The 14,542-nt window shown below is 38.8% G+C and overlaps 1 protein-coding gene across 2 annotated transcripts; it reads left to right on the forward strand.

Annotated features, from left to right (window-relative positions):
* The first annotated feature begins 232 nt into the window (after positions 1-232).
* Positions 233-13,248, forward strand: MMP8 (matrix metallopeptidase 8). Of its 2 annotated transcripts, XM_030828938.1 has the most exons (12): positions 233-431; positions 1,700-1,703; positions 2,110-2,193; positions 2,506-2,750; positions 3,416-3,564; positions 3,652-3,777; positions 6,531-6,692; positions 8,663-8,780; positions 9,647-9,780; positions 10,342-10,495; positions 11,194-11,297; positions 11,594-13,248. In XM_030828938.1, exons 3-12 carry the CDS (start codon positions 2,161-2,163, stop codon positions 11,701-11,703), a joined length of 1,335 nt encoding a protein of 444 aa, XP_030684798.1. In that variant the 5' UTR covers positions 233-431; positions 1,700-1,703; positions 2,110-2,160; the 3' UTR covers positions 11,704-13,248. The 2 variants fall into 2 exon arrangements, with proteins under 2 accessions (XP_030684798.1, XP_030684797.1); XM_030828937.1 differs by lacking the exons at positions 1,700-1,703; positions 2,110-2,193.
* Positions 13,249-14,542: the final 1,294 nt, after the last annotated feature.

Raw genomic sequence — 14,542 nt, forward strand, 5'->3', positions numbered from 1 at the left:
CCTTTTCCTCGACCGATTTTGTAAAAGGAAATAACTAAAACATCTAAAAGCAAAGAGTAGAAAGTTGGAGTTTTGAAAGACTGTTGAAAGACTCCCCCATTTGGGAGCACTAAATCACATTATAAACTTGCAAAACTGTCAGGGTGTAATTAACCTATGTTGCTTCATTTTCCTGATGCAGCAATTGTTTAAGACATGGCTTTAAAGAGGACTGCAAGGGAGCTGTGAGTGGCACATGATGCTGTGAACCTCAGGGTGCTCGCCAGGGAAGGGCCCTACCCAGAGGGACAGAAAGACAGCCAGGAGGGGTAGAGTTTGAAGAGAAGATCATGTTCGCCCTGAAGACGCTTCCGTTTCTGCTCTTACTCCACGTGCACATTTCCAAGGCCTTTCCTGTATCTTCTAAAGAGAAAAATACAAAAATTGTTCAGGTAAATGAACTATCAGTTAGGTGATGGTTGATTTGCTGATTATTAGGAAATAATGTGGGTTGTTTTCTCTTGTTAATTAAAACAGCCTGAAAGAAATTATTTGGGTGATTAGTTTGAGGTTGAACATCTCCTTTTAGTTATTTGGAGGGCTCCAAGCTGGTAAGGACTAGGCCTTTTAAAAGCTGGACATGAAAACAAGCTGAATTCTTTAAAGGCTGGGAAAACACTGCTGTAGAGTTACCCCTAGTTGGGAAACTTTTGTAGAAGAAATGGTTTTATTTATAAAATGATATCATTTTCTTTCTCATTTACGTAAGGTTTTTCCTTCCAGGATATCTGCAATCAAGTTACTATATGTCTGATGCTTCCATACAGGCATTTTCTTTGCCGCCAAAAATTCCAGATATAGAAAATAATGTGAGGATGGTAGATTACAATGAACTAGAAATCAGTATATAGTATAATCATATTTCCCAGCATCAGATTGTGGACTGTTTATAAACTCTCGGAAGCATTATAAAAACAGAACCAATAGTTTTTTTCCATTGTTTCACAGTCTGAAAGTGAAGGCAAACTTTTAAGAAACACAAGGGAATTCTGTCACAAATCTCTCATGCAGTTTTCTTAGCATTAGAGTTTGGAGAAAGTATTATTGTTATTAAGAGGTTATCTCTTAATTGTAACCCCCGGGTTAATGTAAAGTCCATTGAGTGCTTATTCTATGCAAGGCAACTGCTACACATTTCACAAATATCTCACTTAATCCTCACAAGAACCTTATTGGAGCATTATTATTTTCATTTCAGAGACAAAAATATTTTAAATCAGATAAATAATGTGTCCAAGTGCTCACAGTTAATTCATGGCAGAGTTAAGATTTGAACCCAAGCCTGTCTGATTCCAAAGCGTGTGATCTGGTCAGTGTCACCTACTGCTGTGGTTAGAGTGTGTCCCTTGAATTTATGTGTTAAAGATTTAGTAGCCCATGTGACAGTGGGTCCTTTAAGAAGTACTTAGGTCATTAAGAAAGATTAATGACACTCTTGTGTGACTGGGTTAATTCTTGCTGGAGTGTGTTCTGGCTCTTGCAGAACTGGATTAGTAATGAATAGAATGGGTATTATAAAGAGGGGCTGCCCTTTGTGTTTTGCCCCTTTTCACACATGCTTGCTCCCCTTTCGTTTCTCTGCCATGTTATGACACAGCACAAGGCCATCTCAGAAGCCAACCAGATGCAGCCACCTGATCTTGGACTTCCCAGCCTCCAGAATTGTGAAAGAAAATAAGCCCCTTTTATGTATAAGTTACCCAGCTTCAGATATCCTGTTTTAGCAACAGAAAATGGACTAAGACACTGACAAGGTGCCAGGTGTTCACACACAGCATGAGGTCTAGTTAGGTTACATTTCACTATGTATGAAGAAACTTTTAAGCCAAATTTAAAATAGGCAATTTTTAGACTAAACTTTTTGGATTTTGACTAAACTTAATTTAACACTTCCAAAGAGTTACTTTGGTGAATAAAATGCTAATATCAATGATATTGCTGTTCTCCTAAAAGATATTTGGAATTATTTTGAAATTATCAGTTCTCATTTGAGAGGCAACATGGTGAGTTAAAATCTGAATCATCACTTGGAAAATTCCTTAATTCTCTGTGCTTCTATTTGTTCATGAGACTAAGCCTTTTCTACAGTAGTGAAGAGGATAAAAAAGAGGAACTGCATTGATGCAACAAATACCTCAGGAGAAGTCAATTAATGTTAGTTCTGATTTTTTTATAAAAACAAGAAGACAGTCCCCTGACTGTAGAGTAGCACTTTGCCTGTGTGATGTGATCCTCATCCCTTATGAGACACCTTTTTTTAGGCATAACCATTAACTGGAGCACTGAGTGGAGGGACTGTTCTTTCTAAAAACCATTGCTCTCTCAAAGCCAACCTACAAATTGTGTTATTGCTCCTGTGGCTCTCAAGTTATCAGACCTCTGTAGTAACTTAGAAAGGGTTGCAAAATGACCAGAGAACTGGAGATCCTTTCACAGCAAGACCTCTATGTGTTTGCCTTTGTCCAGGACTACCTGGAAAAGTTCTACCAATTACCAAGCAACCAGTATCAGTCTACAAGGAAGAATGGCACTAATGTGATTGTTGAAAAGCTTAAAGAAATGCAGCGATTTTTTGGGTTGAATGTGACGGGGAAGCCAAATGAGGAAACTCTGGACATGATGAAAAAGCCTCGCTGTGGAGTGCCTGACAGTGGTGATTTTATGATAACCCCAGGAAACCCCAAGTGGGAACGCACTAACTTGACCTACAGGTGATATCTCTAGGGTTTCAGGATACACTCGTTCATCCAGCATGGACTGGGCTCTTATATGACAGACACTGTTCTTGGGATACACTAGGAACAAGTAGATAAATATCCCTGCCTTTGTAGAGTGTGAGTAGTGAATGAATAAGAGAATGAAAATGCTGAGATACCGTGGGTTCTTTCCACTCCAAGGCTTCCCGTTTTAGTCTTCCTTCTCCAACAATCTAAAGAGGACTACAGCAATGTTAGGCTGTCTCTCTAAGCACTTACTTTAGGACCCAACAAAGCCTTAATCATTGCTGGAGAGAGTCAAGTCCCTCCTTTCACACATCTTAATAATAATAATAATATCTAATATTTGTGGAATATTATTACTATTTGACAAGTAATGAACTAAATGCTTTATATGTATTTAATCCCCACAGCAGCCCTATGAGAGGGATACTATATTAGTATCCTCATTTTATGAATAGGAAACTGAGGTTTAAAGACATGTATTAACTTGTTCAGAACCCACATCTGTCCTCCACCCTGAGACCTGCATTCCCTCCTTGTCCTCTCCAGTGGTAGCACACCATGATGCAACTCACTTCAAAACAGAACAACTCATCCATTGAGGGACTACTGTTCTAAATAATATTTAACTCTTCATACATCCTCTCATTTTGAAGGATTCGAAACTATACCCCACAGCTGTCAAAGGCTGATGTAGAAAGAGCTATTGAGAAAGCCTTTAAAGTCTGGAGTGATGCATCACCTCTCACCTTCACCAGGATCTCACAAGGAGAGGCAGATATCAACATTGCTTTTTTCCAAAGAGGTAGGTGCAAAGCAAGCATGCTCAGTTTTGCTTTCTTTGGCTAACCTGAAACTTGGCAAGGATCTAATACAAATGTTCTTATTTCAGATCACGGCGACAATTCTCCATTTGATGGACCCAATGGAATCCTTGCTCATGCCTTTCAGCCAGGCCAAGGTATTGGAGGAGATGCTCATTTTGATGCCGAAGAAACATGGACCAAAACCTCCACAAGTAAGTTAATCAAGATTATGTCCACACACAGCTTCTGAATTGACCTTTTACAGATTAGAATACACACACAAACACACACACACACACACACAATAAAGGTCACATAATATTTCAAACTCACAAAAAGTGATCATTTGAAATTTTTGCTACCTCACAATACTAAGTCAATTTGGGTTTTTTAAAAAAAAAAAGGAAGAAAAAGACATGCTGAATCCGATTACTGACCTTACTGTTCAGGTCAGAGATCAGAAAACTACAGACTACGGCCAAATCCTGCCTGACCCCTGTCTGCATAAATAAAGTTTTACTGAAACAGGGCCACATTTATTTGTTTCTATATCATAAATGGCTGCTTTCACTCTACAATGGCAAGCTGAGTAATTGCGACATAGATCATTTGGCTCACAAAGCCTAAAATATTTACTATCTGGTTCTTTACAGATACTGCTTTAGGATATATCTTTATTTTAATATTGCCAAATTTAGTGATGTTTTAAAAGAGCCTATTTTTCCATTTTTTGGAAATTCATTTAGAAATCAGTCTATTGAGGAAAGAGCAGCCACCTTCCCTCTCGTCTAGTTAGTTCATCTTCTTGGAGCTCTTTTTCAGTGGTATGCTTCTGTGCAGCAAGCCACTCCTTTCAGGAGAAGGCTTCTATTAAGAAGGACTGGGCTTCTTGAAGGGAAGAAATGAGGCTGAGGTATATCCAGACCATGTGGTACTTCCCAAAATATGGGGTAACAATATGCCAGATAGCACTTTTAGAAAATAATCAGAAAGGCACCTTTTACCTTTGCTTGGCACCTGTTCCTCCTGCCATTTTCTCAACATGGGTATGTTACAAGGGTCTATTCTACCTAAGTCCATATGCTAGGAGCTGTGTGTAGCCAAAGATAGGTAACAACCCTCAGCTCCTCTCCATTCCTACTGCCCTCCTCACTAGTTCAGATAATCACTACCTCTTACTTGAACAGATGATCTAGATTCCTAACTGGACTCTCCATCTCCAGTCTGTGCTCCCTCTAATTTTTCCTACCATTGCAGCAGGGTTTGTTTTTGGAAAGCCCATCTTGGATCACATCACTCTCATGCTTAAAAGTTTCAATGTTTACACGTTCTGCACCAAATAAGGTCCGAATACCTCCACTTGGTATTGAAGGCTCTTGGTGCTTGTTCATCCTTGTCTTTCTTGGCTTGTCTTCTTATTTCATGTATACCATTCACATTGGGCTAACACCCACATTGTACATTCACTGTTTCTAGGTCACACCCTGTGCTTTTCATCTTCCTCACATTTGCTTGATTTGCTTCCTCTCCCTAAAATACTCTTCCCATGCCCCAAGCACCGTCTTTTAAAATCTCTTTCATCTTGCCATGCTATGTATGTCAAAGGCCACCTTCTATCTTGCCTTGTGCTGGAAATGAGAACTTCCTCTGCAGAATTCTGACAGCCTTTGTATCTCCTTCTCTGTCATCACTCACTGTGTGCTTTCAAGTTGTTTGCACACATCTCTCCTCTTCTAGACTATGTACTCCCTATAGAGCAGAGAGCCACAACAAATTGCCCACAGTTCCTTTCACAGTATTCCAAGCATTCAAAGATATTTTTCTGAAATGCACTCATGGAAGCATAATTAAAAGGATGTGATGATAAGAAACAATTCTTAGAGTATGGGTAGAATTTTAGCAGGCTAATTATCAATAGGAAGTTGAACATTGTAGTGAGAGCATGTATCTTGCCATTATACCTGGGTTTGACCCCAATCTGTCACTTACTAGTTGCAGGACCAAGTACCAGCTATTCAAAATCTATGGGCATCAGTCACTTTACTATAAAAATATTGTTAATAAAACTTCAGAAAAATGTTATAAGGATTACATAACATTCGATTGCCTAGTATGTTGTAGGTACTCTACAATTATGGCTTTTTTTAAAAGTAGGCATGTACAAAAATGCATCAGTGTGTTTGTGAGGCAGCATGTAGACTGGCTGGACTGAAAGATTCACGTTAAAAGGCAAGCACTCACATATCTGCTGGAGCCAAGTGGAGGAGGTCTTGAAGGCCAGGCAAAAGAGGTTGGGCTTTATTTGATAGGAAGTGAGATCCTGGGAAGGTTTTAAGTTTCCAGTTGTGAACAGCACTATGCTCATGGAAGTTAAAACATGGAGAAAGAGAGCATTAAAGGTAGGATTTGTCTCTCTCCAGTAGAGAATTCCTAGAGCATCTTAGAAAGCTCAGAAGCAGAGAAGAGCTGGTGCTAAGCTGTGGGTGATGAGGGAGCCAACATGAGCCAGCCCTCCATCTGAGGCTGCTCCACTGCTGGGCTGGCTTCTCTTCTAACTGCTTGTTCACAGGGACTCTACTCATGAGGCCGAGTGTCTGGGACAGTGGAGATGGTGAATGTGTGAACGCAAGAGAAGAAGGGTTCCCAAAGTCATGATGGCTGTGCCATTACTTCTCCAAGTCTCAGATGCACATTTGTAAAATGTGAGAATTGGAATAAATACAGCTTTTCTGGGTTCTAAGAGTTTATAAGAAGTTCATACTCACCTAGTCCCCATCTATGACCACTATCTTGATTCTTCTCAATGTCCAGTTTCTCAGGTATCTGAAAGAAAAATGAAAAAGACAGCCATGGGAAGGGCTATTTCCCTGAGCAGTTTTGGCTTGGAGGTTGCATTCCTTGAGATCATGTTTCTGCCACCCTGGGATCCTCACTGAGCTGTTTACCACCCATGTTTGCATTTCAGATTACAACTTGTTTCTTGTTGCTGCTCATGAATTTGGCCATTCTTTGGGGCTCGCTCACTCCTCTGACCCTGGTGCCTTGATGTATCCCAACTATGCTTTCAGGGAAACCAGCACCTACTCACTCCCTCAAGATGACATCGATGGCATTCAGGCTATCTATGGTAAGGTCTTCTAAAGAGAGTTGTAGTACATGGTGGGACCTGGGAATAGGCGAACACTCCCAGGATCTGAATATCTCTTCCTTTGCACTTCTGCAGTTTGCATAAAACTGAACTGTGAAATTCCCCAGTAATAGAGTATTAACAAAGAAGGTGTGAGGGGCTGAGCCTCTATGGCTGCCCTAAAAGAAAAAAAGTTTAAGAAGAAATGCACTACAGTGCTTCCCAGTTATTGTCTTTGGATGGTGGGGATTTTTCTCTTCTTTTTTAGGCTTTCCAAATTTCCAATTTTATTTTTATTTTTTTTGAGATGGAGTCTTACTCTGTTGCCCAGGCTGGAGTGCAGTGACACGATCTTGGCTCACTGCAACCTCTGCCTCCCAAGTTCAAGCGATTCTCCTGCCTCAGCCTCTCAAGTAGCTGGGATTACAGATGCCCACCACCACACTTGGCTAATTTTTGTATTTTCAGTAGAGAGGGGATTTCACCACAATGACCAGGGTGGTCTTGAACTCCTGACCTCAAGTGATCTGCCCACCTCAGCCTCCCAAAATGCTGGTATTACAGGCGTGAGCCATTGCACCAGGCCCCAATTTTAAATATTCTAAACAGACATGACTATTCTCTTTCCTACAGCAATCCTGCTCCCAGATGTATCTATCAAAGAAATTCTCATATAGATCCATAAGGGGACATGTACAAATCATGAAAAAGATGTTCACTGCAGTCTTGTTTGTGGTGGTGGAAGTTGGAAGGCACCTGGGGATCTATTAGGAGAAGACTATACAGATAAAATGTGGTAGCTGCACACCATGAAGTGATGTGCAGCAGTGAGAAGCATGGTACTAGATGCACATATGGCAACAACACAGATGGGTCTTTAAAACTTCGTACTTTGTGAAAAAGAAACAGAATGAGATATATTGCACAATGTATTAATTAAATTACACAATATATAAGTCTATGTAAATTTAAAATGTATATAAACAAAGCAAGGCATTTTTCAAGAAGAAGGGGAATGGGTAGTGGAGTATGGAGAGAAAAAAGAAACTTTTTTAAGGCATCACTGATACATTCCAAGGAAAAGTATAGGGGCCTTTTGCCATATTGCCTGGATAAGACCATTACATCTCTCTTCACGCTTGCCCCAGTTGGCTGTGAATAAAAACAAGAAACCAATAAGGGATTTACTGCTCTCTAAAAAAGTGTGGAATGGAATGGAATGGAATAGTGGATTGGAGTGAAATATAATTGAATGGAATGGAACAGAGTGGAGTGGAATTGGGGAAAGCCCTTTTCCGTCTCTGGTGGGACAGCACTATAAAATCAAGCAAGCATGCCAGGGTGCCACAACCAGGGAACTTTTTTGTGATTGTAGATATTTCAGAAATGTTGAGCCTATCCTAACTGCCTCTATTCCCCAATTTCTTCCTCCTGCCCACCCCAACAACACGCCCTTATTTTGTTCACCAATGTTTTTATCTTAACTATTATGATAGCCTTTCATTCCACAGTGAGAAAACACACGAAAATTCAAATACTTACAGAAAAAATATTGCTAAAATTTGACTTAGATGTATGCTATAGGGTAAAAGACTAATAGCATTCTTTCCTGAAAGTGGATTTCGGTGAGGAGAGAGGCAATAGATACTGAGTGACCGAAAAAGCAGAAAGAGGAACTGAGAAGTCAGAGAAGAATTAGTTTAGAATTGAAAAGGGAAGGAAGGAGCATAGAATTCAAATTTCTTTACTTCACAGCTTGACCTGGAGCTTATCCTGAAAACCATCATTACTCTTATTAAAGAAACAAAAACTTTAAAAGGATGAAATACAAAGTTACTTTAATACTTCATGGTATAGTCTGGTAGCACTTACCTTCACATGAAGACCCTTCACCTTTCTGAGAAGTCTCTGATGTACCAAAGAGTCATACTGGACTTATTCTCATAAAAAAGACCTTTTTTTTTTTTCAGGACCTTCAAGCAACCCTATCCAACCTACTGGACCAAGCACACCCAAACCCTGTGACCCCAGTTTGACATTTGATGCTATCACCACACTCCGTGGAGAAATACTTTTCTTTAAAGACAAGTATAAAATTGAAATATTTCTTCCTTTGATTCCTCTTACTGATGTACCTTAAAACTGGGTTCAAATTACGTCACACGTTAGTCACCTTTTCCTTGAATTCTATACTCGTGCTTCTCATTGGAATTTTTTATAGGTTCTGGGGCACCACTAGGATTATCATAGCCCCCTGAGCTTAACTTTATCATCTTCATCTTTTAAAGACTATTTGTACGATTTTTATGTCTATACTGAATTTATGCAATCGAGTATTTTCTGGGTAACTCAAAACATCCAGGAAAGAAAAAAAACATGAAAACATTCACAAACATTAAGATGCCTTTGGTGATGTAAACAGACATGGGCTACAGCTGCTTGGGAACCCCATAACTGAAACAACAAAGCACCATTCAGTTCCATCTAAAATCAGTCAAGTAAATGGAACCTGCGCTTAGCTAGCTGTGCAGCAAATCATCAAACTGAGCGAAATTTTTATTTGTCCATTGGCTATTTTGTGAGTGTGCAATCACAGGCTGAGGGTATGTGCTATTGCTTTTATCAATATGTTCTCAGCATTTAGTGGGAGCAATAATGAAAGATACTACAAAGTAAGATTTTTCAGTGTCCAAGGCAGGACAATGCCAAATGTAATCAAATAAGATCACTCCCATAACCTCCCCTGAAAGCTGTGAAGTACTCGCCAGGTGGACAATATTACGATAAAGCTTAGCCATATGCTGGTCACCGTGCTAGGAACTTTGCATTCGTTCGATTGTTATATTCTCCCAGCAATCCCACAAGGACCATCACTAGCCTAAAAGTCACAGGAACTGCCTACTTAGACTGTTATGTGTAAGTGTGTGTGTCTGTGTTTCCTTATGTTCCGTTAGGTACTTCTGGAGAAGGCATCCTCAGCTACAAAGAGTCGAAATGAATTTTATTTCCTTGTTCTGGCCATCCCTTCCAACTGGTATACAGGCTGCTTATGAAGATTCTGACAGAGACCTCATTTTCCTATTTAAAGGTAACTTCCTAAAGTTTTCATCTTGTGTTAGTTCTGCCTGAAGGGAGGGGGCAGGACTTCTTTGTGGTCCCTTCCACGTTCATGGTGAGCTAATGACAGCATTAAGCTGGCCAGGCTTTTGCCAGAGACTAGGGTTGGGCCCCATCAGGACCACTAACTACTGTGTGAACCTGAGTGGGTTATTTGCTCTTCAGCCCTCAGTTTTCTCACCAACAAAATGAGACCACGCTAGACTGTCGTTAGCACTCTTTCATCCTCATCCCAGATACAATTCTCTAAGACTCCTCAAGGCTGTAATTTGGTTTCTGTATAAAAGTCACACAAACTAAGGCATCCAATTGTGGGGCCTTGAATGTCTTGCTCAGAAGTTTTAATTTTTTATAGGCTCTGGGGAACCATTAAGGCTCTCACAGACCCCCCTGAACTTAACTTTATCATCTTCATCTTTTAAAGACTCTTTGTTCCATTTTCATATCTATGTGAAAGACCAAGAAGTGGTATATATATTATTTTGTAAAAATGGAAAAGTCTTATTTAACATTTAACCTGAATCATTGACAGGCAACCAATACTGGGCTCTGAGTGGCTATGACATTCAGCAAGGTTATCCCAAGAGTATATCAAACTATGGCTTCCCCTGCAGTGTACAAGCAATTGATGCAGCTGTTTTCTACAGAAGTAAAACATACTTCTTTGTAAATGACCAGTTCTGGAGGTAACGTAAAGTATTTTTTCAATTATAGGTTGAAATCTGTGTTTCTCTACCTTGCTTACAAACCTTGAAGCATTTGAAGGTTTAAAACAATCTAGGTGGTCTCTAATAGGTTTTACTGAGAATATATTCTTCTTTACAGGATAATTGATGTTACCATCGCTTTTGAAATTTTTCATTTTTATAAAATTAAAATGTCTATGCAATGGTATTGAGGATTCTGCATCATGAAAAAAAGAAAACCTTAACAAAGCACTAGGGTGAGATACAAAGAAAGATTTAGGCTAATTCTCACTTATGAGTTCAATTCAGACATATGCAAGCAAATGTTATCCAGATAGCCTGCAGAATTTGGTTCCCAAGTTGAACCTATTGTGTACGTTTATACATCTATATACACACACAAGGGAGTTATACTACATACCAATTAAGTAAAAGCCTTGAAAATATAAGCTTACTTTGGGTAATAACAGTGTGTCAGCCATCAAGCCTGTTTTAGAATTAATGATACCCATATGTTTTATAAATGTGTACCCTTAGGTAGAGAAATTAACCATTCTTAATCCTAGTAAACAGGGCATTGTGAGAACTGAATGAAAAAATATGTGTGAGGAGACTTTATAAATTATATACAATTAAAAAAATTATTTTTGTTATATTCTGTATTGGTGCTAAATCAGATGACATTTTGCTTTTACCAGATATGATAACCAAAGACAATTCATGGAACCAGGTTATCCCAAAAGCATATCAGGTACCTTTCCAGGAATAGAGAGTAAAGTTGATGCAGTTTTCCAGCAAGAACGTAAGTAGGAAAAAAAAAACTAGTAAATGTGTTGTTTGTTTGTTTATTATAGAGGAGATAGGGTCTTACTATGCTGACCAGGCTAGTGTCAAACTCCTGGCCTCAAGCAACCCTCCCACCTCAGCCTCCCAGAGTTCTGGGATTACAGGCATTAGTCACTGCACCTGGTGTTTAAATTTTTTAAATGGCATGTTTGCATTTGAATGTTATGTTGGAACAGGGGCAGGGTTTTCTAACTGAAGACATCTGAGATATTCTATATGCTAATTCAATAAATTATCTCTCTTTTTTTATAGACTTCTTCCTTTTCTTCAGTGGACCAAGATATTACGCATTTGATCTTATTGCTCAGAGAGTTACCAGAGTTGAAAGAGGCAATAAATGGCTTAACTGTAGATATGGCTGAAGCAAAATCAGATGTGGCTGTATCCCTTTTCAGAATGCGGAAGGGAAGGTCAGCATGCATTTTCATTACATTGTGTTCCGCTTTTACTTTTCTCAATATTAAGTCATTGTTTCCCATCAGTGTATCCATTCTGCCTGTCCTCAGTGAAAATATGTTGGAATATTCCACTGTTTGCAGAGGCTTACTCAGTTCTTACACATTCCATCTTAAATTAGTGATTCCATCAAAGAGAAGGAAAGTAAGCCTTTTTGTCACCTCAATATTTACTGTTTCAATACTTACATATCTGACTTCTAGAATTTATTGTTATATTACTTGCCTATCTGACTTCATACATTCCTCAGTCTCTTAAAATGTCCTATGTATATCTTCTACATGCAATTTAGAACTAGATTTTGGTTAGAAGTAAGGGTTATAAACAACCTGGACAGTACCCTTTGCCTTTACAGAAAATATGGTGCTGTTTTCTACCCTTGGAAAGAAATGTGGATGATATATTTTGTGGGTTGAATTGTGTCCCCCATAAAAGATATGTTGAAGTTCTAATCCCAGGTACCTATGAATGTGAGCTTACCAGGGTCTTTGCAGATGTAATAAGTTAAGGTGAGATCACACTGAATTAGGGTGGGCCCTAAATCCATTATGACTGTTGTTCTTATAAGAAGAAAAGAGACATAGCCATCTAGGGGAGGAGGCCATGTGAAGACAGAGGCAGAGATTGGAGTGATGCATCTCCAAGCCAAGGAAGTCCAAGGACTGTAAGCCACCAGTAGAAGCTTGGAAGAGGCAAGGAAGGATTCCCTCCAATAGCCTTCAAGCGCGACCCTGCTGACACCTGCAGAATTCGGACTTCTATCCTCTAAAATTGTGAGGGAATACATTTCCTTTGTTTAAAGCCACCAAGTTTGCAGTACTTTGTTACAGCAGCCCTAGGCATGAAGTACTAAATACAGTACATCTACACTTATGAAAATGGATCAACACAGAATGCAGAAGTGGAACACTTGCTAAGGACTACTGGGCGTCTTCCCAGGATAGCAGCCAAAAGAGAACCACCACTTCCTCTCCTGCCTCGTCCTTGCTCTTTCCTAGAGTCCAAACCCAAATGGGCCAGTTGGATCTGATGTTCCTCAGTTCTTTACTTCTATTTCCTGGGGTACTCAGGAGGGCACACACTATAGATAACTGGGGTTTGCTGCATAAAATTCAATGTCTCATTAAGTTGCATTAAACTGAGCTTAGATGCATAAGTTTGCTAACGGATGGGTTTTTTTGTTAAGAACTATAGGATTTATGGGACCATGTCTAGCTAGTCCAGATGTCAAAATCATTATAATGTTATATTTGCTGTTATTAGAATATAATATAGCTTATTATACAATAAATATGTAGACTGTAAAATATATTTCTCACTGGTACCTCCTATTTTCTTTCTCGTTGAAGTTTTTAAATCCCACAGATAACTAATTTGGCACCTTTATTCTGGTTCAAAAATTAAAATAATCTATTAAATAAGTTCAAATTAAAGATTTTTGTTTTAAATGACTGATTTGTGATTTGCTTTTAATTTCTTAAAATATTACCACATAATTCTTCTAAAGTATAAAAAGGAATAGCAAATTTTAGATATATTTGCAGATATAGAATTCCTATGTCAGAATTATTATAATATTGATAATAAACTTTAGATATTGCTTCAGAGTGTGTGAAATATTTTATAAATATTTGAGGGCCTCAAAAATTTCCTCAAGTATGTTAATACATTATTCTCAAATTATTTTACAAAATAAGAAAACTGAAACAAGTATATATTCTCATTCCATTCATTGATTTATTCAGCAGGAATTAACTACCTACTATTAATTATATTTCAGGGACTGTGCTAAGAAAAGTGAGAGAGATGTATAAGCAATTCATCATATCAACGAACAAATGCAAAAGGACCTATAAGAATTGAATATTCCACTTTTAATAGTAGAATCAATTTCAGACTATCATGTTTCCTAAAACTTTCTATAATGTCAGTTATGAAAGTTTTAGGAAAATGCAGGCATGAAAATGAGTGTCTTGTCTTCTCAGAACACCTGCTAGTTGTGCTAGCTCTGATAGACTCTTGGCTCAAACCTCATCTACACATTTTTGAGATGAGAACTGATCTCATACTATTTTTTAACCACATTTGACAGAGTCATAGACAGTGAACTGCAATATGAAGTGTAATAAAGAATTCAAAGAGTTGTTCCTTTTAAAAAATATTATCTTGTTGACAACATGTAGTATTTTCCACCTATTACATTGATATTTTGAATGGGCACAAGAGATATAAAGACCTAAGCTTAGAATGTATTAATTTATTTTTTATTTATTTATTTTTGAGACAGGGTCTTGCTCTGTCACCCAGGCTGGTGTACAGTGGTGCAATCACAACTCACTGCAGCCTCAAACCCCTGGCCTCAAGCAACGCCCCCACCTTAGCCTTTCAAGTAGCTGGGACTACAGGCACACACAAGTGATCCTCCTGCCTCGGCCTCCCAAAGTGCTGGGATTACAGGCTTTAGCCACCATGCCACCCTACCTAAGCTAGAATTTAAACAATGAGATTCCTATTTATCTTAGGTTGAGTTTCTTCAAAAGCAAAGCCTAAGTCAAGACATTGGTGCAATTATTTTTTCAGGACACAGTCCCAGGAAGCAAGAGTGTGGTAGCAAGAAGAGTGAGTCAAAGAAGGAGGAAAAGCCAATACAGTTATGTGTTATCAAGGTTTCTGCTATGGGCAATTGAAGCTCAATTCCACCAGGGGCCTCTGAGAAGCCTGCAGACCAGCTTCCAGTTGTTCACA

The sequence above is a fragment of the Nomascus leucogenys genome, chromosome 15, assembly GCF_006542625.1.
Source record: "Nomascus leucogenys isolate Asia chromosome 15, Asia_NLE_v1, whole genome shotgun sequence".
Classification (NCBI taxonomy): domain Eukaryota; kingdom Metazoa; phylum Chordata; class Mammalia; order Primates; family Hylobatidae; genus Nomascus; species Nomascus leucogenys.

Excerpts from the sequence above, each read along its gene's own strand:
- MMP8 (XM_030828937.1), top strand. The coding sequence starts at position 330 with ATGTTCGCCCTGAAGACGCTTCCGTTTCTGCTCTTACTCCACGTGCAC. Across the intron at positions 2,751-3,415 it reads CGCACTAACTTGACCTACAG|GATTCGAAACTATACCCCAC; the intron begins GTGATATCTCTA and ends CTCATTTTGAAG. Across the intron at positions 6,693-8,662 it reads TGGCATTCAGGCTATCTATG|GACCTTCAAGCAACCCTATC; the intron begins GTAAGGTCTTCT and ends TTTTTTTTTCAG.